This window comes from Notamacropus eugenii, chromosome 1 (genome assembly GCF_028372415.1).
Source record: "Notamacropus eugenii isolate mMacEug1 chromosome 1, mMacEug1.pri_v2, whole genome shotgun sequence".
In the NCBI taxonomy this organism is placed as follows: Eukaryota; Metazoa; Chordata; class Mammalia; order Diprotodontia; family Macropodidae; genus Notamacropus; species Notamacropus eugenii.
In genome coordinates, this window is record NC_092872.1 from 131,221,250 (window position 1) to 131,244,637 (window position 23,388).

General features: G+C 43.5%; 1 protein-coding gene across 3 annotated transcripts; it reads right to left on the reverse strand.

Annotated features, from left to right (window-relative positions):
- Window positions 1–2,201: 2,201 nt before the first annotated feature.
- On the reverse strand, window positions 2,202–15,517 carry CALML4 (calmodulin like 4). 3 transcript variants are annotated; one of them, XM_072615055.1, is made up of 6 exons: window positions 15,349–15,456; window positions 15,213–15,243; window positions 12,721–12,861; window positions 7,838–8,026; window positions 4,173–4,270; window positions 2,202–2,477 (listed from the first exon to the last, which is right to left on the reverse strand). In XM_072615055.1, the coding sequence occupies exons 1-6, from the start codon at window positions 15,349–15,351 to the stop codon at window positions 2,463–2,465; spliced, it is 477 nt and encodes a 158-aa protein (XP_072471156.1). In that variant the 5' UTR covers window positions 15,352–15,456; the 3' UTR covers window positions 2,202–2,462. The 3 variants fall into 3 exon arrangements, with proteins under 3 accessions (XP_072471156.1, XP_072471166.1, XP_072471175.1); XM_072615065.1 differs by lacking the exon at window positions 4,173–4,270 and having other exon boundaries at window positions 15,349–15,517; XM_072615074.1 differs by lacking the exons at window positions 4,173–4,270; window positions 12,721–12,861.
- Between the last annotated feature and the right edge of the window lie 7,871 nt (window positions 15,518–23,388).

The following is a 23,388-nucleotide window of genomic DNA, read 5'->3' on the forward strand; positions in this document are numbered from 1 at the left end:
AGGCTGAGAGATCTTCTGGAGTTGGCACATCCATTTGGAACAGCTTAAACTGTAAACATGAGAAGGTTCCAGGGCTCCATATGACTCTAAGGGCCCTGTGGTATAAGCTAGTGAAAAAGGGACGTGAATTCTCATAAATTTGGCATTTATTTAGTATCTCCTGTGTGTTTTGCACTAGAGCATGCTAAAAGTTTCAATGCAATTTAATGTGATTGGCACTGTTCTTGAAACAGCTGCTGTGTTCAGGGAGATTATATTCTAATGTAGGCAGAGAAGCAGATTATAAAATGTACAGAGATAATTCTAAGACAATAAAGACTAAAGAGGAAAAAGGAGAGATCCAGACAGTACATTCAGAGTATTTGAGGAGAAACATCAAAAGAGGGGGAAGGGAAAAGGAGGAGGGTATACCGTATCAATGGTATGCAAAAGCAGGTGACACTTGAACTGGGCCTTGAAGGTCACACAAGGATCTAAAAGGCAGAGAGGAAGAAGGGCTACCCTTCCAGGGAAGGGGGAAAACCTGCTTTCAAGAGGACAAGGTCAAGTTTAGAGAAAAACAAGTGATAGAGTTTGACCACAACATAAAAAAGCATTAGAGAAGTCTAGGGAGGGTAGGAGTGTGCTGTGGAGAGCTGAAAATGACAAAGTTTGTTTTGGTTTTTATTCTGAAAAGGCTAGAAAGTCACCAAATATAAGAAAGCAGCGGTCATGCCTGTGCCTTAGGAAGATTATTTTAGCAAATAGACAAAGGCTGGATTGGAGAAAGGAGAAATTAGACCAAATCGAGAAAGAGGAGTTCTATTTTTGAACATGTTGAATTTGAAATTCCACTGGACCATATGGATGTTCTGTGTAGGGGTGAATGTAGATCTAGGTATCAAAGCAAAGATTACAAAATCACAGAACAAATGAGTTCATCAAGGGGAGGTGTAGAGAAAAAAGGTGGTCCCAGGACAAAACCTTGGAATGCCCATCCCATGAAGACATTGAGAAGCATCCATATGGATAGGAGATAGCAAGTGTAGGGAAAGTATCCAGCTAGGAAGAGGCAAAAGTGTCAGAAGGTCCAGAAAAGTCTCAGAAGAGGAAGACTGAGAGAAGGTCAGAGTTTAACCTCCGAGGTTATTAACAGCCTGCGGGTACTCTAGTTTCCATAGAGTTATGGTATTAGAGGCCAGATAGCAGGAGGTTGAGAAGTGAGTGGGTGCCAAGGGAGAATATGTACCTTACTGTCTTTATGAGTTTTATCTGTGAAAAGGAAGAGAGAGAACTTGAGATGATTGGGCTCCAGGGAAGACTGTTTTTTTAACAGAAAAAGATAGAGCTCTTAGATTAAGGAGCTATCAGCTGGAGAGAGATTAAAGACTGGGAAGCTAGAGAAAGGAGTGGTCCACGGGGGCTGTATCAGAGGCATCTTTAGTGGGACTGGCCTTAACAAAGAGAAGAGCTTACAAATTGTGAGGTGTATAGGAGAGAAAGGAGTTCCACATCCCTGAGGGATGAAAAATAAAAAGTCAAGCTCTCGGGGTGTAAATGAACCTCTCTAGGTGAACCGTTCAGCTTCCCCCAAAGTCTGTGTGCTTCCAGTCGTGGGTAGTGTCAAGTGCTTTGAGTTTCTATTAGTGTCAGAAATTTTTTTTTAAGCTTGTGTAGGGTGTCCATGGATTTCAGCATGTTCTATCTGTTGTAGAACTTTACTACATGAACTTAATTATTACATTGTTTTTCCCCACTTAGCTAGTAGGTTTCCACCACTTTTATATGTATATGTGTGATGAGGAATATGCTGAAATTAAGATACCTAAGATAATGGAAATGTGTGACTGACACTATGATACAGCATGAAACCTCACCAAGAATGTTTTAGTTTAACACTAGTTTGGAAGATAGTTGCTGAGCTTTAAAGGTAGGATTTGATATTTAGTTGTTCAGTCATTTTTCAGTAGTGTCTGACTCTTCATGACTCCACCTGAGGTTTTCTTGGCAAAGATACTGGAGTGATTTACCATTTTCTTTTCCAGCTCATTTTACAGATGGAAAAACTGAGGCAAACAGGGTTAAGTGACTTGCCCAGGGTCACACAGTGACTAAGGCTACATTTGAGCTCAAGACGAGGCCCAGCACTTATTCAGCTTTGCCAGCTGGTTACCTTTTTGGTCTTTAATTAATGACCCCATTTGAGTGAATTCAAGGTCATGCACTCTTAAAACAATTTTATTTGTGTCATTACAGAGGAGTCCTTGTGTCTGCATCAGGGACATAAGGTAGCACTTACCCCTAGAGTTAAAAGGGATAAATTTTATAAAAATCCAATCAAGTATCAGAAGTTTTCAAGATTTCAAAAAAGACTCCTCCTTGTATCCGTATATATCCAACTCAGTAATCTGGTGCAGGAAGTGTAATCGTTTGGATAAATTCATTGTACTTCACTTTGCCATTTGGTCCAATATTTGCTTCTCTCAGGAGATCGTCCACTATAATGAATCACATTAATTTCTGAGTTAAGTTTCAGTATTGCTTGTATGTATCACATTAGGCTGTTTTCAGAAACTGAGATTTCCCCCCCCCCCCAAAAAAAATCTTTTCCATTATATTAGAATACCTACAGGCATATCACATTTTGATACATTCAAGGAAACAAGGTCTTGAGTACAAAATAGACAAGAGGAATGTTTGATCAGATCCTACGCCCTGGGAGCTTAATTAATTCTCCTTCTGCCCTCACTGAATATGGCTTTGAATTTTGCCAATCTCAAATGGTTTTAGTCTGAGTTTACATGATTCCCAGAAACTTTCCAAGGATTTGGGAAAGTGAGGGGGAAGGAAGAAGAAACCATTATGAACAAGAATCTTGTTCTCACTCCAGCCTTTATTTGAAAAACCAGTTTGGACCACCATTTTTAACTCAGGATTGGCCCAATCTCTTCAGGATTCCCTGGCTTTGGGACTTGAGTTTAATTTAACAAACAGGTATCAAACACCTACTATATCTCCATCCCTAAGCTGGAATCATGTTGATCTTGAGAGATGGTGTGAAGACAAAAAATGCCTCTTTTCCTTCTCATTATTGCACAATGTCAGTAAGATAATTAGTACTGCGTTAGCTTTCCTTTTATAATCTTTACTCCTTTTTTAATGAGAATATTGGAACTGAAATGAATCTGCTATTTACAGGCCAGAAACTTAAAACTAAAATTATTCTGAGTTTTTGGTTTTTTAATTCTTGTTTCCAATGTTTCTCTTGGTTCTAGATACCTATACAAATTATTGGTTTGTCCATAGAGAATCACCAGTATACTTTTTCACCCAGTTCCATCTCTTCCAGAATATCAACTCAACTTAATCTTTTTTGACTTCTTTTCCTTATCCTTTCAGCTTTTGCTCCAAGGCAGCCTTTTGTGTGTCATGAGCTCCTTTGTCAGTGTGGTGAAACCTATGGATCCCTTCTCAGAATCATATACAAAGGAAGTCAATTATATTGAAATACAGTTATCAATATTAAGTTCATGGATCCCATGTTCCACACAAAGGCAATCTCTTTCCTTACTGTAGGTTGTTATAGTTTAAGGTTTATTCTGTACTTTTCAAAGGAGTCAAATCAGGATACGAAAATTGTCACCTAGCATTAAATTAGCTGGGACAGAGACATCATATATTCACATATTATTCAGGGCAGTTAGAAAATATCCTCTGTTCAGCCATTCTCCCCCAAAGTGTAATTATCATGCTCTGTACCCAAGCTGGCATCTAGTAATAGTAGTTCTGGGTATTTTTAGGAAGTTGAGGAGACTGTAATTGATCTTCCTTCACCAAGAAGTTTCCTACGAAACAGCCGGCTAGTTGGAAACATCCCAGTATGTCGTCCCTGAACATCAGATCCCTCTACTGCTGGGGACTCTGAGTCACTTTCTAGCAAGATGAAGGTTGCCAGCAGGAGACTCCCTCATGCCCCTTGTAATGGGAAACACGATTTTCCAGCATCGTGCCAGTGCCTGATGATACCATCTGGGTAGAATTCGGGTCATGCTCAGTAAAGATTTCCTGTCCCTAATCTGAAGATTGGTAAAGAACCAAGGTCCTGAAGTAGGCCAGTGCCAGGTCTTGGGAATGCCTTCAAGCCTGATTAACTCCTCAAGGTTTAAAAAGGGAAAAAAAAAATCATTCAGCACCTGGATTGCCAGGTTCTGGTGTCCTTTCTGTCTTGCAGCAGGAGATAAAATTGGTTCTTCTCTCCGTTCATTGGGAACACTGCCATTTTCTTTGCTGGCTAAACCAATGATAGATGTATGTAAGTTTGGTAGCATGTGTTCTTTGCTTTAGATATAGACCATTAAACACATGAATTAGGAGAATAACAGTGGCCTACTTGCTAACTCTCCATATATTTTTTGGAACCAGACCTGTAATTTCATTGATAGGATTGTTCTACAACTTGGAGTCTCAGAGAACTCTCTTTAGAAACATTAGGAACATTTTAGGAACATTAACAGGGAATGTTGACTTGGCCACAGTCACACAGCCTTTATGTGTGGCAGATGAGACTTGAATCCAGATCTTCCTGGATCTCCATCCACTACAATGCTGCCTCTTAGTCCTACAAAGCTGGTGGATAAAGGACCTAGGCAGGTCCCTCAGAACCTGGGGGAAAAAAATCTAGGTGCTGTATCAGTCACAATCTTGGTGGTTACTGGACTGAAAAAGTGAGGAGAAGTATTTATCCTTAAAGCTGTTCCAGTGATTTGAAACAATCTTGTGGATTAAAAATAGCATACACCTACTCCCTGGATCCTGAGATTTGTAGAATGGTACAGCTGTGATGGATGAGAATCCTCTAAGCCAGCTTCTTTATTGTAGATGTGGGAAACAGAGAAAAGGGACTTTGCTAATTAGCGGCAACATATGGGACTAGACCCAGGCCTCCTGACTCCAAGTCCACCAAGCTAACTCCTTTTTCAACAAAGACTATTAAAGAAAAGTTTGAAGCTGTTCCCTAGAGAAAGGAAAGGGAAAGGAACAAGAATATAAGAAGCTCCAATCTGCTACGTTTAGCTTTATTCATACTATTTCCCTTCTCTGCTATAGTCCATATCTAAAGTGGATAGAGTGCTGGGTCTAGACTCAGGAAGACTTGAGTTCAAATCTGGCCTTAGACACTTACTAGCTGTGTGACTCTGAGCAAGTCACTTAACCTTGTTTGCCTCAGTTTCCTCATCTGTCAAATGAGTCGGAGAAGGGAATTGGCAAACCACTGCAGCATCTTTGCCAAGAAAACTCCAAATGGCATCACGGAGAGTCAGATACAGTTGAACAACAATAATTATGTTCTGGCTAATCCGGCTAAATAGCTACTCCCTCACCTCATCCCACCCTCTCTTGCCTTTCTCAATTTGTGTATGGGGGATGGGGAACCTGTTCTGTGACATTTGGGTTCAGTCAAAGGGTTGCACTTGAGGACCTAGAAGGCCACATGTTCCCCAGCCCTGGATACCATTGCCTGTCCCTGGAACCATCTCATTGTAGATCACTGCTTCTTAAAAACCCTTTTCTTCGAAGCCCATATGGGACACCACCCTACCCCTTCATGAAACCTTTCCTAATGCCTCCTTCCTTCTCAAGTCTGCCACACCCTTCTGTTCAACCACTACTACATATATAGCGATTCTATCATAGTCACTGGTGCATATGTCTTGTGAGCTTCCGGGGGGAGGCATCCCTCCTGACATTTTTTTCATTTCAAGCACCTTGTATTGGGCCTTATACATTTCTTGGTTGTCTGGACATATACTTTCCTCCCGATGAGAAAACCTCCTCTCTCAAGTTCAATCTTCAGTCACTCTGCAATTCAGACACAGAGAGTTTGAGTAATCTAACTGAAATCACACAGCTAGTTTGTGTCAGAGGCTGTATTAGACCTAAGACTTCTAGATCCACTCAGGCTGTCTGCCTGCCTCTCACTCAGTAGCTAAGTAGGTACTTTAAAAAAAATCTTTGACTTAAATTGAATGTCTTAAATCAACAATTATTTATTAAGCACCTACAATTTGCCAAGCATTGTGCTAGGGATATAAAGAAAGCCTCTCCCCCACCCCCACCCCCCAAAAAAGGGCTATTTTATTTTAAAAAAAAAAAAAGATAAAAGGCTATTTGGGATAGCAAGCAGATTTCCCACCCACCCACCTAGGCTGGACTTTCATTAAATATCAGCTGAATTTTCTTTGGGGCCTGAAAGAAAAGGGATTAACCAATTAGCCAGAAGGAAAATTATTCCCAGGTTTCTGGCCTCAAGCTCTTGAATTAGTTTGTCACCTATGAAGAAACATGAAATGTTGAGAGTGATGCGGTCAGGTGATGCCATGAGGGAGAAACAAATATAGGCTAGAACAGACTGAAAGGAAGTTGGGTTATTGAAACACCCCTCAGCTCCCTGGAGTCCAAATCACCCAAGTGGGAGGGAAGACAAATGGTGGTTTGGGCCTGACCACCTTCCTGTGGGCGTGGGGGAGGGGAGCTTCTAAGTACAGAGCTCAAAGTGGTTCATTCTGGAGCAAGGTCTTTGTTTAATGCAGAGGCTTTGGGTTGGATCCCAAGAGAGGCCAAGGAGGATCTGGTTTCTCAAATAAAAAAGCAAGTTCTTAGGAGGCAGAAAGGTTGGCTGTGATTCTGTTGATTTGGAAAGGTTTCAACTGGAGTCGAATCCTCCTGTGCATTCCTCACATATTGTATTTCCCTGGAAATTGTGTGGGTGTTAGAACCAGATTACTCCTAGACATTTGCTTTTCTAGCTGTCCAGGACAAAGGTCAGATATCCATGTGAACTCCAAGATCAAGTTGGGGTCTGAGGAAAAGTCTGTAGTAGGTTTGGAAACCACTCTCCTATGAAGGCTGGCCTATATCCTTGGAAGAGGACCACTGAGTCTGACTGATAGATTTAAAACATTTCAAGAAAACCCCTAAATTTTTGCCCTTACTTGGGATGAATTAAATTTCTTATCCAAATTAGCACTTAAAAAAAGTTGCATTTTAAATTCATAGAATTTTAGAGGTAGAAAGATATCCCAGAGATCATCTAATTCAGGGGTGGGGAATTCCTTTTACGAAGGGGATTTGTTCTATGAAGTTTGGATTCAGTCAAAGGGCATTTGAGGACCTAGAGGGCCATATATGGGCTTGAGTCCTCAGGTTCCCCACCCCTGATCTAATCCAAATGCTTTAAGGGCAGCTAGGTGGTATAGCAAATAGAGGCCTGGAGTAAGGAAGACTCATCTTCATGAGATCAAATCCAGCCTTAGACACTTCCTAGCTGTGTGACCCTGGGCAAGTCACTTCACCCTGTTTGCCTCAGTTTCTTCATCTGTAAAATGAGCTGGAAAAGGAAATGGCCAACCACTCCAGTATCTTTGCCAAGAAAACCTCCAATGGGGTCACAAAGAGTTGGACATGACTGAACAACAACCACAATGGTGCAAAGAGCTCTGGATTTGGAGCTAAGAGGGCCTGGGTTCAAATTCTGCCTCTCTAATCTGTGCAGTATTTACCTGAGGTAAGTAACTTAAACTCTCTGAGCCTCAGTTTCCGAATCTGTTCTAAAAAAATGAGGAGGCTACCTACCCTACATGGCCTGTAAGAGCCCTTTTCGCTGTAAATCTGTGATCCTATTTTCAGGAGATCATGGTTGGAGAAGGTGCTGGGAGGACCTCAAGTCATGCCTAGCAATAGGCTGGTCCTCCCACCTGCGTTAGCAGCTAACCAAAGAAATAAGCAGAAACTGGTCACTCTTTAGCTCTGACCTCTGCCACTCCTGTGGCCCTTCAGCCACACACAACTGGTCCCTTACCTTCCTTGTGAGTCAGCCGTTCTCCCAGGTTGGTGAGTTTGGATCTTAGCTCTTCCGCAGCGATGTACCCCTTCTTCTCTTTATCAATCATCAGCATGGCTGATAGAATTTCTGTTGGGGGCTCTTCCTGCTGCATTTGCTTATGCATGATGGTAAGGAAGGTAGAGAAATCCAGCTCAGCATTTTTGTCTGGAAATGCCAAAGGACAAGGGATAAGAAGGAGAGTTTTCTCTAGGAAACTGGAGAGTGGCTAATGAGTATTTAATCATCAAATCAACATAAGGTCGGGATGAAAAGAAAAGAGGGAACCAGTATTTTTGGTTTTTCTACAATTGCTTTCCCTGTGGCTTAGAGGAAGGGCAGTTAGATGGCACAGTAGGTAGAGTGTCAGGCCCAGAGTCAAGTTCAAATCCAGCCTTAGACACTTACTAGCTGTGTGACCCTGGACAAGTCACTTCATCCTGTTTCTTCATATGTAAAATGAGCTGGAGAAGGAAATGGCAAATCACTCCAGTCTCTTTGCCAAGAAAACCCCAAGTGGGGAAAGAATTTTTACAGCTAAGCTCAGGGATAAAGGCCTCATTTCTAGAATATATAGAGAACTGACCCATATGTATAATCATACAAGTCATTCCCCAATTGATAAATGGTCAAAGGATATGAACAGGCAATTTTCAGAAGAAGAAATTAAAGCTATCTATAATCATATGAAAAAATGCTCTAAATCACTATTGGTTAGAGAGATGCAAATCAAAACAACTCTGAGATACCACATCACACCTATAAGATTGGCAAACATGACAGAACAAGAAAATGATAAATGCTGGAGAGGATGTGGGAGAGTTGGAACACTATTTCATTGTTGGTGGAGCTGCGAGCGCATCCAACCATTCTGGAGAGCAATTTGGAACTATGCCCAAAGGGCTACAAAAATGTGCATACCCTTTGACCCAGCAATATTGCTACTAGGACTATATCCCCAAGAGATCATAAAAATGGGAAAGGGTCCCACATGTACAAAAATATTTATAGCAGCACTCTATGTAGTTGCCAAAAACTGGAAGTCAAGGGGATGTCCATCAATTGGGGAATGGCTGAATAAATTATGGTATATGAATGTAATGGAGTACTATTGTGCCATAAGAAATGATGAACAAGAAGACTTCAGAGAGGCCTGGAAGGACTTATATGACCTGATGCTGAGTGAAAGGAGCAGAACCAGGAGAACTTTATGCACAGCAACGACCACAGTGTGTGAGAGTTTTTTCTGGTAGACTTAGATTTTTGTAATAACACAAGAACTTCTCACAAAAAAAAAAAAAATCCCAATGGTGGTTCTCAAGGCAAAATGCCTTCCACACTCAGAGAGAGAAATATGGAAGTCACTCACATAATGTAACAGATCATGTTTGTGTATGTGTATGTGTTTGTGTATCATGTTCTGATTTGTTATACGATTTCTTTCATTTATCTTAGTCTGACTACATAGCATGACTATAGTGAAAATATACTCAATAGGAAAGTATATGTAGAATCTATACAGAATTGTATGCACTCGTGGGGAGGGAAGGGGGGAGTGGGGGGTAGGGGGGGGTAAAATCACAATTGTATGGCAGTGATTGTTAAACATTAAAAAAAAAAAAAAGAAAAGAAAACCCCAAGTGGGGTCACAAAGAGTTGGACCTGACTGAACAACAACACAGATTGGAGGAAACATGGTACATTGGGGCAAACCCAGGAGGGCTTTGGAGTCAGAAAGTCTGACTCCCAGCTTTGCTACTTCCTAACTGTGAGACTTTCTCTGCAGTATGGATTCCTTGTCTGCACAATGAGGGGATCCATAGGACTTCGAGACCATAGTACTTAGAAGAGACCTGTGGAGAACAAGTCCAGCATCCTGACTTTATATATGGAGAAGTATATGCCCCGATTCTCCAATGTCGTATAGGAGTGAATGAACCTGAACTCAGAGCTGTAGGTAGCTAGTTTAGTGCCTAGAGTAAAGGAAAGGAAAGGGAAAGGGAAAGGAAGCACATGGTGAGACTCCAGGAAACGGATCCTAAAAGATTGCAAGTACAGGGCATGATTTCTAAATTCTGACGCCTTGAAGCAGAGCTGTAGTTGCTCCGCCCTAGTTACTGCTTCTTCAAATGCAGTGTTTATTTCTACTACGTGATTAGCCTAAACTAGTTATCCTAAGGGTCCCTTCCAACACTAACATTCTGTGATTCTGAGATTTGCCTCAAGGGTCCTTCCATTTCAGACTTTTAGGTATGGGAGCTACTAACTCATTAGGCAGTGGGCTCAGAAGGGAGCATGTGAGGGAGCTGTGAGCGTCTGTCCAGGATGCTCAGAAACCCTGAGGTATGATGAATGAAAATTGAATGTTCTATAAACTTTGACTTCCTGTGAAAAGAGGACAAAGCTCCAGAAAATAACAAGGACATAACCAACCAGAAACCCCAAAACAAAAACCAAAATGCAGAACCATTCCTCCCAGCACTGAGGGTTTGGGACAGAACACTTTCTTTTATCTCTTTGGCCCTGGCTGTGGTCCCCAGTCACTAAAGGCAAACTTAGTTCAGAGGCAGTGACTGGTAACTTAGATTTCTCTTTCTCTGTGTGTCTCTGATTTCTCTGTCTGTCTCTCTTTGTGTCTCTGTGTCTCTGTCTCTCTTACTTAGGTCTTACACATCACTCCTAAATTACAGTTTTGAGGGATAGTGTCCTTTTTGGAGGGCCAGGATGGTCTAATGCATAGAATGCTTGAACTTGGAGTCAGGAATGACTTGAGTTCATATCCTGCATCTGAGACAGAGGGAATCTAGGCCTGCACAATACTCTTCCTTCCTCTCTCAAAAAGCTAAAGAATTTGAAGTCAGAGGGCTTGAATCCTGGGTTTGAATCCTGCCTCTGACATATACCCTTGTGTGACATTGGGCACATCACTCCATCTTCTTCACTTGTAAAATTTAGATCCCTTTTAGCACTAAATCTGTAATTTAGTAGATATTTGACCAAGGGCAAGTTACTTAACATCTCTCTCTCAATTTAGTTTCCTCATCTGTAAAATGAAGATAATATGGGTCGTACCTTCTTCACAAGGTTGGTATATGAGACTCAAATGAGGTAAAGTGTGGAAAGCACGCAGATTGCAGACTTTAAAGGGGAAAAGAAGGAAGCATTTATATAGTGCTATGTGTTGATCGTTTTTTAAAAAGAAATATTATCTCATTATTTTACAGGGGAGAAAACTGAGGCAAACAGAGGGTAAAATGACTTGCTCAGGGTCACACAGCTAGTGTCTGAGGTCATATTTGAACTTGGTCTTTTCAGGCTTCAGACAAAGAGCTCTATCCACTGCCCCCTCTGCTTCTGCTAGGCACATATATCAACTGAAGAATTAATATTTTCATTCCTCCCTCACCTCATACCTACATAACCTTCCCACCAGTTTTTACAGAAATACCTGTGTGCTGCCATTTATTCCTTCTAGAGACACAAATTGCATGGATGTGCTTTGGAAAGAAGCCCTTAGGGTGGTGAGGTGGTGCACTGGATAGAGCACCCGGTCCTGGTGTCAGGGTTCAAATGTGACCTCAGACACTTACCAGTTGTATGACCCTGGGCAAGTCACTTAACCCTGATTGCCTCACTAAAAAAAAGGAAAAAGAAAGAGGCCCTTATAAGAAATAATGAAGAGGTTGGTTTCAGAGAAACCTGGGAAGACTTGTATGAACTGAGATAAAATGAAGTAGGCAGAACCAGGAGAACAATGTATACAATAACAATCTCAAAAAGACAAACAACTTTGAATAACTTCAGAACTCTGATTGATGCAGTGACCATTTCTGACTCCAGAGGACCACTAGTGAAACATGCTTCCCACCTCTGGGCAAAGAGGAAATGGATTCAACATCCATTATTGGAGACAAGCCCGTACAGGAATATTTTTCTGCTTGACTATACCGAGTCAAGAGTTTTTATTTTTTGTTGCGATGGGAAGTGGGTGGGTGGATTACAGGTGGAAAGGAGAGAAAATTCAATTTTTATTAATTGAAAAAAATGCAAATACAAATAAACTAACAGAAGGTCATGGTTTCATATACAATCTTCTTTTTTGTTCTTTGTATATGGAAATGTTTATATTTGTCCATAATTGTAAGTTTATAACAAAGAACATCAAGGGTTTTGGTTTTTGTTTTATTTGATGGGAAGTATGTGTGTGTGTGTGGGAAGTGGAGGTAGGAAGAGGGGAAAATTAAATTTTTAATTGAAAAAATTTAACTTAATTACAACTTAAACTAAGAGAAGATCACAGTTTCATATACAATCCTCTTTTTTGTTCTTTGTATGTAGGAATGTTTATATTTGTCTGTAATTGTTAAGTTTCTAATTCAGAACACTTTCAAAAGAAAAGACAACCTTGGCCACGGGGGCTTTTTTCCTCCTCCTTTGACTTCTGGCTCTAGTTTGTGTCAGACTGCTTCACCCTGTCTCCTAAGGTCTAAGCTTTTCCCCATGATGCCTCAGTACAGATGTTCTGCTGCACACAGCTTCTATTTCTCCCACTGCCCATTTCCTCTCACAGGCCCATGGGTTTGGTCTTCTTTCATACATTTCTCCTCCTGTCTCCATGTAGGACTCGTGGGGGGGGGGGGGGGCGGCTATCGGGGGACATAGTGGGAGGAAGGAAGGGCATGACTCAGGCCTAGATTCACCCCCCCTAGCCTCTGTCTCTGGTTTTCCTCCTTCCAGGCTGGTCCTGGTGGCCTATATTTTGCCTCCTCCGTGGTCCTCCCACTCCACTGACTCAGCTTCCCCACCAGGCTGACAGCTGTGGATGCAGGCCTGATCGTGCCTCCTGGCTCCAGCTGCCTTACCTAGTTTATGATCCTGCAGGTGTCTTCCGACTTCTCCCGGGGTCGGGCTGGCCCCCAGGCACCGCATCACCACAATGAGGTCGTTAGCTTTTATTCTCCCCCTCTGTTCTTTATCGTAGAGGGAGAAGCATTCCTTGTACTCTGTTTCAGGAAAAGAGAAAGAAAGGAAGGAAGCACTCCTTCATCCTCCGCAGGGGATGGGGAAAAACTCAAACCAGGTTTCTCCCACCAGCTGCCCACAAACTGAGAGCCAATGCCACCTGGGCAGTGAGATGCGACCACAGCTTCTCCTTCGGAAAACGCCATCTGCTTCCTGGGAAGAGCTAGAACTCAAGGGGGCATCTGGTCCACATCCCTACTTCCTCCTCTATAAAGGAGGGGCTGAGACTAGAATATTAATAATAGAATTTATGTAGCAACTACTAGACGCCAAACACCGTGCTAAGAAAGCAAAATATCTGCTTTTATTTGCTCCTCACAACAACCCTGTTGTGCTGCTGCAGTTGAGGAAACTGAGGCACACAGCAGTTAAGGGACTTGCCTAGACTCTCACAGCTACCTGAGGTCGGATTTGAACACGTCTTCTTGCTCTAGGCCTGGCGATCTCTCTGGCCTTCTGGATCCAACATTCTACAGGGTTCCTCTTTGGGTCCAACAGAGCTTGGAGTCCACTTGCTCTGGCTGGACGGAAATTCTCCTGTAGACTTGATGATGGCCATAGATTTCCTTTGTCCTCTCTTTCCTAGAGCAGGCCAATTCCAAATCCCCGAATCTTCGCTCCCAAGATCTCTTAGTCCCCAGAGTCTTCCCTCCGGCTGCTCCACCGTCATCTTAGGGTCCCAGGGCCCCCCTCTGACCGAGCCCAGGCTGTGGGTGGGTTTGGGGAGGAGGCAGGGAAAGAGAGCACAGCACAGCAGCTCAGGGAGCCGGAGGCCTCTTACTGGTTCCTAATGAATGGACTGGAGTTCCTGCGCTTCGGAATATCCAGCGCAGAGCCAACGGATCTCCGCTGGGGCAAGGCTTTCGCAGCATTGGTATGTGTAGGGTGACAGCCCGAAACGCTAATGAAAGGAGGGTGGGCAGGTTCGAAGGCAATCAGCTGCCTTTAGGTAAACAGAGGAAAGTTGGGGGGGGGGGAGGGCGGGCGCGGGTTGGGTTGGGGGCCGCTGCTCTCGCCACACACCGCCCCCATGGCCCAGGCGTCTGGCTCCTGATCATGGCGGAGGAGGGGGGCAGGATGCGGGAGATGGGCCGGGGCCCAAGGGGGCCGAACCGAGAGCTAATGAGAGGAGACGCCTCGTGGGGAGCAGGGGGATGGGACTGCAAATTCGAAGGGGAACGTAAAGAGATCGAACGTGACATCTTCCCTTCCTGTCAGAGCCCAATTCGGACTGAGGACGCTCGGCTCCGGGAGCAAGAATTCGTGACCTGAATTCCTGTCGCCCGCTGTCATGTCGGGTTGGGATGAGGAGGGAGATGGGCAGGCAGGCTTGGGGGGTTGGGGGATGGTAGGGGGAGGCGAGGGTGGGGAGCAGAGCTCGGAGCAGACATACAAACCTCCCGGCTGGTGGCGGTGACAGAGGGAGGAGCTGTCCATGTACTCAGCCTCCTTTACAGCTTTGACGTTGGGGGAGGGGAGGGGACCCTGGGCTGGGAAGCAGGATGTGGCAAAGAGCCTCGGATTCCTTACATCCACTTCCCCCTTGCACTTTCTCCCACTTTGCCAAGATGAGAGAGGCAGGAAATGTTCATTTGTTCCTCATTTCATTTCCTGAGAGGGTGAGCGAGTTTGAGGGAGAGACCCTACCACAAAGAATTAGAGCAGTGGTTGCTCTGTGACCTTGGCCATGTCACTTCCATTCTATAGGCTTCAATGTCCTCATCTTTCAAGGAGGGGAACTGGACTGCAGGAGAGACCAAAGGGAAACCGCCGGCATCAAGCTTCTCTTGGACTCTCAATGTCCTCCAATTAGTTCGTTAAAAAGAACATAAACCCATAAAGCGTCTTTCAACATTCTCCTCTCAAATCCTCCTTGGCAGGTTAAGTAGGAAGTACTTAAGTCCGAGGAAAATCTACTGAACTTTTTCTTCCCTCCTTTCCTACCTCTTCCTTCTTCCCTTTCTCTGCCTCCTTTTCTTCCTCTTCTTTCCCCTTTGCTTTCCACATCCAACAGCTCCTTTTCTTGACTCTCCATGCTTTCCCCCAGGCTTGCCTTCCTCAACAAACTCAACATTTCTTCCAGGGTTTGAGCTACTGTTCGAGGAGAGACCAGGAGGTCAGGGGTTGCTGCCTGGGCCAGCCACACTCCCAAATCAGGTTGTGGACCACCATCCCCCTCAGTCACTGTCACCCCCTCCCCAACTCCAGGACAAGAAAGAGCAGCTATAATCAATCCAGCTAAACTACTCGGAATGAGGTTTATTTTTACAATAACTGCCTCAAACTGGTAAATGTGTTTGATCCTGCTAATTAAAAAGCAAACTGTACATACCATTAATTTGATCCTGGGACAGAAATTTTGCCTGTAGCAGAGAGAGAGAGAGAGAGAAAGTTAACAAGAAGAAATTATCCAAAGCTCGCTTTCCTTGTTCCATGCTGATCCCAACTAGAGACCTCAGTTCACTCACCATTCTTTGCACAGTTTGGGGCTGGAGCTGGCTACCTGGCCTTTCAAGATTCCTTTTTCTTTGTTACTTCCCTTCTTGTTGATTCAATGCTAAAGTCCAGCCAATGCCAACTTGGGGTGGAGAGCAATGGTAATAAATACCCAGCTGCCATGGCAACCAGGCTCCATCTGTACAGCAGGGTCGGATTCCAACTTGCAGCAGCAGCTGCCATGTCTGCCCAGTAAGGAGCCACGAATTAAAATGAAGTTTTCCAGGAAAATGGCTGAGAATGTGGGACCCTGGCTTTGCAGTGGTCCTGTCACTGCTGGGTCGATGGGGCCGGAAAGGGGCTCCTAGAGATACATGCATACCTATTGAGGTCTCCAGAACCCCAAGGTGATCCCTAATAATGGAATGGGTCTCATGCTGGGCTATGTCACTGCCAAACAGCTGAGCACATGAGGTGCTGGGCTCTCATGACAGGAATTATTTTTTACATAATGCAAGTAATAGTCAGAGACTCGATTTTTTGGTCAGAGAAATTCACCCTTTAACTGGGTCTGTATGAGGCTGTTTGCATTAAATTCCCCTTCCATCTTCCTCCTTCATCTAGGCTGTATAACTCTCCAGTGATTAGTGGGCATAGGGTAGGTACAGAGGGTCAGAATAAATGGGAAAAATCCACAGATAATCCCAAACCACTATTCTCAAGGACATGCCCATTAACAGCAAAACAGGCAGTGAAAGACAGGAAGACAGGAGGGATTCCTTCATTTGCTTAGAGAAAGGAAATGATGTGAATAAGCCCCAAATTGGCTAATAGCTCCCAAATGATCAGTAGGGGATGGTCTTTCCTTGTATCTTTGCTAGGAAGGGAGGCAGTGTGCCATGCAGAAGATTGATGGACCCTGGAGGCAGAGGCTCCAGCCCGTCTGTCATTTATTGTGACCTTAGGTGAGTCACTTGACCTCTCTGGGCTTCAATCTCCATCTGTAAAATGAGGGGGTTGGACTAGATGCACCTGTCCAGCTCTAACAATGTGTGATTCTTTCCCCATTTGGTTTAGACAAAGGCTAAGTTAGGCTTTTGTAGTTCATTTTCTGGTTGTGTCTGATTCTTTGTGACCCCACTGGCGAAGATATTAGAGTGGCTTGCCATGTATTTTTCCAGTTCATTTTACAGATGGAGAAACTGAGGCAAACAGGGTTAGGTGACTTGCCCAGGGTCACACCGCTAGTGTCTGTGGTCCAATTTAAACTCTTCTGGTTTCAGGCCTGGTGCTCTATCCCCTGGTCACCTAGCTGCCCAGAGACTAACTAGTAAGAACTAATAAGTTAGGAACAGTATATTGGTAAGAAGGCCCCGAATGGAAAAAAGCAGGGGAAGGATCATTTCTGTTGTATCTGAACTCACTGATCCTTTAAAGGGAGTGTGTATAAGATGGACTCCCCAGGGGGTGGGGTTGAGAATAGGTAATATGTGTAAGTAGATCATACATCCCGAATTTCCCTGGAATAAATTTCCCTGTACTCAGTTCTGATTTCATGTACTCTGTGCTTTTCACAAATTAGAAAAAGACCACTGGCCCCAATTTGGGGCTCAGAAAATACGGTTGCTGGAAGTATGGATCTAGGTTAACCAGTTCAATGGATCCTGCCATGGGGTAGTAAACTGAAGCTACGCTGTGGAGCTTTAGACACAGAGCTTGCTATATCCTGACCCTGACCCTGACATCAGGTCAGGGTGGATCAGATTCAGTGCTAGGAAGCCTTTTCTCAGGATCAATTCCACCTACTTGGTCCTCAGTACCCATAGGGAGCTACCACCCAAGCAGCCCCGCAGGCTGAGAAGGAACCCATTTTTCTACAAATTGGGCCAAACTTGAACTCTGGACCCCAAATTTTGGCTGTCTCTTCGGGCTCCCTAGCTATCTCGGATTCAGGACCAGTATCCAGGCCCTTCCCCTCACTTCCCAAGGAACCTCCCCTACTAGCCAGGAACAGTTTAGTGTGTGGGTCTGAGCTTTAGTTCAAGCCAAGAGTCAGTCAATTAAACATTTCCTAAGTGCCTACTATGTGCCAGGCACTGGAGAGACAAAGAAAAGCAAAAGACAGAACTTGCTCTCATTAGTTTATAGTCTAATGGGGGAGACTACGTGTAGGGAAGAAAAAAATGAAGGAAAAAAAGAAATTTACATGATAACTTTGTGGTGTATTTGAAAGGAATAACAAGACTGCATAGGAGATTTGCTGTTTCATGCATGATCACCTTTTTATTGTACTGTTTATGGAAATGTTTGCTTTATTCCATACATTTAAAAATAAAATTTTAAAAAGATAAATAGGAAATAACAGAAGGCAGGCACAAGAATTACGGAGAGGGGCGGAGAGGGGGGTGTTGGGTAAGACTTTGTACAAAGGGTGGAATTTTTTTAGCTAGGACCCTAAGGGAGCCAAGGAAGCCCAGAGGCAAACTAGATCATTGTTCACTAAGAGGGGCTGGGCATGTTAACAGGGTCTGTCAGTAACACTGGCACATCTTAATGATTTAGACTAGTAAAGGAAATGGGGTGTGGGTAATTCAGGAGAGAAGGCCGAAGCCTTTTCATTCTAATTGTTTTCTCTTACAGCAACAGGTAAATCTAATTGTGTTTGGCACAGGCTGATATGGGAAGGAGTTTGCTGTTTCTGGGCATACAGCAGAAGGCAGGAGAGGAAACAACAGCCCGCTAACTTACATTTCATCATTCACTGTTATCATGATGAGCCATAGAGGGGTAGCACTGCATGATGGAGTAAGGCCTAGGTTCGAATTTCACCTCTGAAATATCCTGGCTCTGTCCTCCAAGGTAAGACTAAGTGGAAGAAGCAGATGGGCACCATTACAGGGCTTTGGGGAATTCCTTGTACCAGTGAAGTCATAGGTCATGGCCCATCCCCGTGGCCCATCCTCAAGCCACATTTGGAAAATGAGGAAGTCATGTTCGAGGGAGCAAAGAAGCACACAATCTAGGCAGCTTATTACCCATCGTGACCAAAAGCCCAAAAGAAAAAGGAGGCCCCAGACCAGAAAGATGTTACTGCTGTTTTTATTTGGGTTATGTTCCACAAACACTTCTTAAGCACCTACTATATACAGAGAGTGCTCCACACATAGTGATGTGAGAAACTAGAGAGAGAAAATCGGAAATGAATTAGTTGTCACTGTCATGGAGTTTATGTTCTTATAGGGATCCACTTAGCAAAAGAATAGTAATAACGACAGGTCAGGTTTAAATAGTGCTTTAAGTTTTGCAAAGTGCTTTTTACATATTTCATTTGATCCCTACAACAACCCTATGAAGTTGGTGCTGTTATTATCCCCGTTTTACAGATAAGGAAACTAAGACTGAGAAGTTAAGTGACTTGTCCAGTCCCAAGGTTAATGATTAAGCAGGATTTGAACTCAGATCTTTCTGAGTCCAAGCCCAGCACTCCCTCCACCACACTACCTTACTGCCTCAGGCAGGTGAGTATCCTGGGAGAGAAGGGTGTTTTAAAATTTTTAAATAAATGCACATTTAAAAAAAGTTGTTTATAGTGGGTAGAGTGATGGATGGGTTTGGGCACACAACAGGGTTCAAAGCCCATTTCTGACACAAGCTTTGTGACTTTAGACAAGAAACTCAACATACATGCACATATATATATGTGCAAAATATATATATATGCCTGTGTATGCATATATACATGTATGCCCATGTACATATATATGCATGCACATGCATGTGTATTATATATAAACCTTAGATTATATCTATTTCATATTATATTTACATACATTTATATTTTCTATATGTGTATACACACATTTATTAAGCACCTACTATGTGCTAAGTGATGCAGTGGATATAGGGCCTGGAGTCAGAAAGACCTGGGTTAAAATCCAGCCTCAAATAGTTCCTATGTGACTTTGGGCAAGTCATTAAACTTGTTTGCCTCAGTTTCCTCATCTGTAAAAATAATAGCACCTAACCCCCAGGGTTGTTGTGAGGATCAAATGAGGTGATATTTGTAAAGTGTTTGGCACACTGTAGGTATAATATAAATGCTAGCTATTATTAGTGTCTTGGAGTGTCTCAATACCTTTTAATGAAAAACTAGGCTAACCTGCATGGGGGGCAAGGTTAGGTCATTGCTTCTGCCACAAAAGCTTTCCTCCATCCTCCCTAGACCTTGCACAGGACTGAGCTCTTCTTGTATATTAATGTCTAGTAACGTTTTCCTTCATTGTACTCTGTAAGCTCCATGAAACCTGGGAAAAATTGTTAGTAAGGCTTATTTTTCTCTAAAACAAAGCTCTGCAAGTAGATGCAAGGTGTCCATGGCCCTCAACAAGTGGTTCTTGAAATGAGCTAATGGATGTGAGTGCTCAAGAAGCTTTGAACCAATTAGGGAGATGGACTTTGAGAACTCAAATTCAGTTACAGCCTTTGACAACTATTGGATTTGTGACCATGAGCAAGTCACTGAACCCTTCTGAGTCTCTCTTCTTGTCAGTCACTCATTAAACATTTATTAAGCACCTACTGTGTACTAGGTACTGTGCTGGGCACTGGAGATACAGAGAAAGGCAAAGTTGGTCACTGCTCTCAAGAAGCTCATTATTTATTGGGGGAGAATAGAAGCAAATAAATATATACAAACAACCTTCCTACAGGATAAAGGGGAAATGATTAACCAAGGGATGGTACCAGAATGAAGAGGGGCTGACAAAGGCTTCCTGTAAAGGATGAGATCGAAGGAATTCAGGGATTGTTGTGAGGCTCAAATGAGATAAAGTGTCAGTTTTTTTGTCACTGGAAAGACTATTTGTGCACAGTTCATTAATGGTCATCCTGAGACAGGTTTTAGTTTAATTTCATTCATTTAAGAGTTGAGTCCAACGCTGTTTTCCAATGTTCAAAATTTGTATTGATTTACCTTTTCCAGTTCTGTGTCTTTACTTGTAATGTAGGACAGGTCTCCAGTGACTCTTTCCAAGGCTGATGGTCAGCGCTGGGTTGTGTAGAAGCTAATGTTTGCCACTTGTGCGTCTTTATCCAACAATCTTATGTGTTTAGAGGGAGGTTTCATTACCCTTGAACAGTGGTCTCCAAAGTTTTTCAACCCATCCCTGTATTAGTAAAACGTGAGCACTCCCCCGATGTGTGCATGCTTAGTTATAAATTATATACACGTAAAACTGGACTAATAATTGCGTGTTTATAGACCTTATATAAAATTAGAAAATTTAAAAGAACAAGATAAAAATGAAGTAGCATTTAGTTCTAGAGTCAATAGGGAACCACAGGACTTTACTGAGAGGATGACATGGTTAGACCTTATTTTAGGAAAATCAATTTAGCACCTGTGTGGAGGACAGATTAGAATGAGGAGAGATTTGAAGCAGACCATTTAGAAGACGAGTGTGCACGTAAAGCGATGAGGACGTGAAGGTGGCTGTGAGAAGGGAGAAAAGGAGTCACAGGGCAGAGATGCTAGAAATGACAGGATCCAACAACTGGGTGGATACATGAGGTGAGGGAGAGTGAAGAGCTCAGGATAATGCCAAGGTTATCACTTGGGTGACTAAAGGGTCATTGGTGTCCATAACATTAAAGGGAAGCTTGGAAGAGGCATGGGTAGGGTAATGGATAATGTAATGAGATCTAGGATGAAGATCTCACTGTTCACCCTCCCAATAAAACAAAATGGAGGCACACTGGGCTTTTACTAGCCAGTCATTACCTGGGGCAGAATGTAGCCTGCCTCTGACACCACATGGACCTTCACATCCTGTGATTGGCGATCACACACTTCTTGAGGTCAGGCCATCACCTCACCCACCCACCGGTTTTGGGTTTTTTTGAGAATTTTTTTTCAATGATCAACTAGCAAAATGAACCAGGAGTTGCTACGACAGATGGGAGACCATTAGGTCAGCGAAGTTGGATGATTATTTGAAGAAAGGAAGTGGTGTCTATAGAGGGCTTATCCCTTCACTCTTCCCCCTCCCCCGACCCCCACATACCAACACCCACATCACTGAGACCTGGACTCTAGTTTTAGCTTTGTAATGTCAGGCAATAATAGAGGTAGAATCACTAAAAGGTTAGACGGTTGGACTTGGAATACGGACAGACCTGAGTTCAAATCACACATTACACCATAAGTCTTTTTAAGGAGAACCTTATCTGTAAAATGGAGATTAGAAATAGTACTTAGCTTATGGGGTGGGGTATTAAAGCATTTTACAAACTTTAGTGACACATATTTACAATTGTGTTCATCCTTCATTGCCAAAGAAGACCATACCATCAGAGAAATGATGACATGACTTGCACTTGACTTTGTTTTGAATGAGGGAGGGCTGTGCAGGTCACCAGCCTCACTTCTCCTCCAGAGCCATCTGGATCAGTGACCAGATATTCATCAGGCTGACTGGAGATGACCCAGGATGACCCAAGGTCTCCCAGTGCATCCAATGTTCCAATTTTAAAGGTAGGAAACCATTAAGCTCAGACAAGTGATGTGTCCATGGTCACAGAACTAGTGTGTCAGAACCAGGGTCTGGAACTCTGGTCTTCGAACTTCCAGGTTCAGGGCTTGTGCCTTAGTTTCCTCATCTGTGACTAGGACTAGGTGACCATAGGTTCAGATTTAGAGTATGAGCACCTAATGCCCCTTCCAGATTTAAATGTTCCGTGGTATAAGTAAGGGAACTCCTGCAACCCCGTAAAACTGGCCGCTTCCCTGCAATTCAGAGGGCTGCCTAGGGCATGGCGAGGTCTTGACTTGCTAGTTGAGCTGCCTGAATGGGGCCCCAGCCAGTTGGGTAACTCAGCTCGTCCTCTCCCTCTCCTCCTCTCCAAAGGAAGGTAAATTTGGATGGCCAGAAGCTGCCCAGTGAACTTGGGGCTTACTGGCTAGATTTCTTTTTCTTTCTTTCATAAAACCTTAAACCCAGTTTATTCTGAAGCTCAGAGATTGGACTATGACAGGTCCCTGTCCAACCTCCACTTAATGGTTGCATTTTGGGCCCTCCTGGCTCAGAGTGAATGTCAATGGTAACTGTTTCTCTTTGGAACAGCAACCCTGAGGGTCTTCCCCTCCTAGCTTGATTTTTTTCCCCCAATTAAAGGGGCCTTCATTTCTTAAAGAGGCCTATTCACTGAATGGGTGTTACCTTACTCTAAGTGAGAACCTGAAAATTTCTTAGCCTAAAAGAGCTAGGGTTTCCCATTGCATCCTGGGCTATCTCCAGTCAACTGCAAGTCATATCATCAGTTCCCTGATGTCATGGTCCTCTTTGAAAATGAAGGACAAATGCAGCACACAGCTGGGTGTCCTTGGCTTTGCCCTATCTGTCCGTGCTGCCCTTTCTCCTCAGCCTTGATACCAATGTTTGGCTTCGAGGGAAGTTCTGCTCTCTCCCAACAGCTGGTAATTTCCGAGTCCCCCAGGCTAAGCTGGGCATTCCCCCAGCCCAGAACTTTGGTGAGCTCTCAGTGAGATCTCATTCAGCCTGCCCCCCCATCTGTAGGTGGAGGACTGAGACACCACAAAGATGGGCTCTTTGCCCTGGGGGAAGGGGGGCCTCAGAAGGGAGAGGGCACAGACAGGACCCATATTATTTCAGCAGTACAGAAACCAAGCAAACCCCTTCTGGAAAACTAGCATCAACTCCACTTCTCTATTACCTGAGAGCAGAGTCAAGTCTCACTGTGATACCAGTATGAGTGAGACAACTTTTTGCCTTTAGATCTGGTCCTGGGTTCTCTGGTCTTATGAGAATTGGGGAGAATCCTGGACTCTCCCCTGGAGGGCTGATGGAAATAATTTTAACTGCTTCCCAGGAAAGAGTCTATTTTAAGATTGTAGAATGTATGTTCCTCACCAAAGCAATTTGTCTCAGTAAGCTGGTGTCAATTTTCTTTTCTTTTGAGGGGTGTGTATGTGTAAAGGGTCCCACAGGCAAGAAGCCCTTCCCCACCACTTCTGAGATTTCACAGAAAGAAAAACCAGTCTTCCCAGGCCTCAC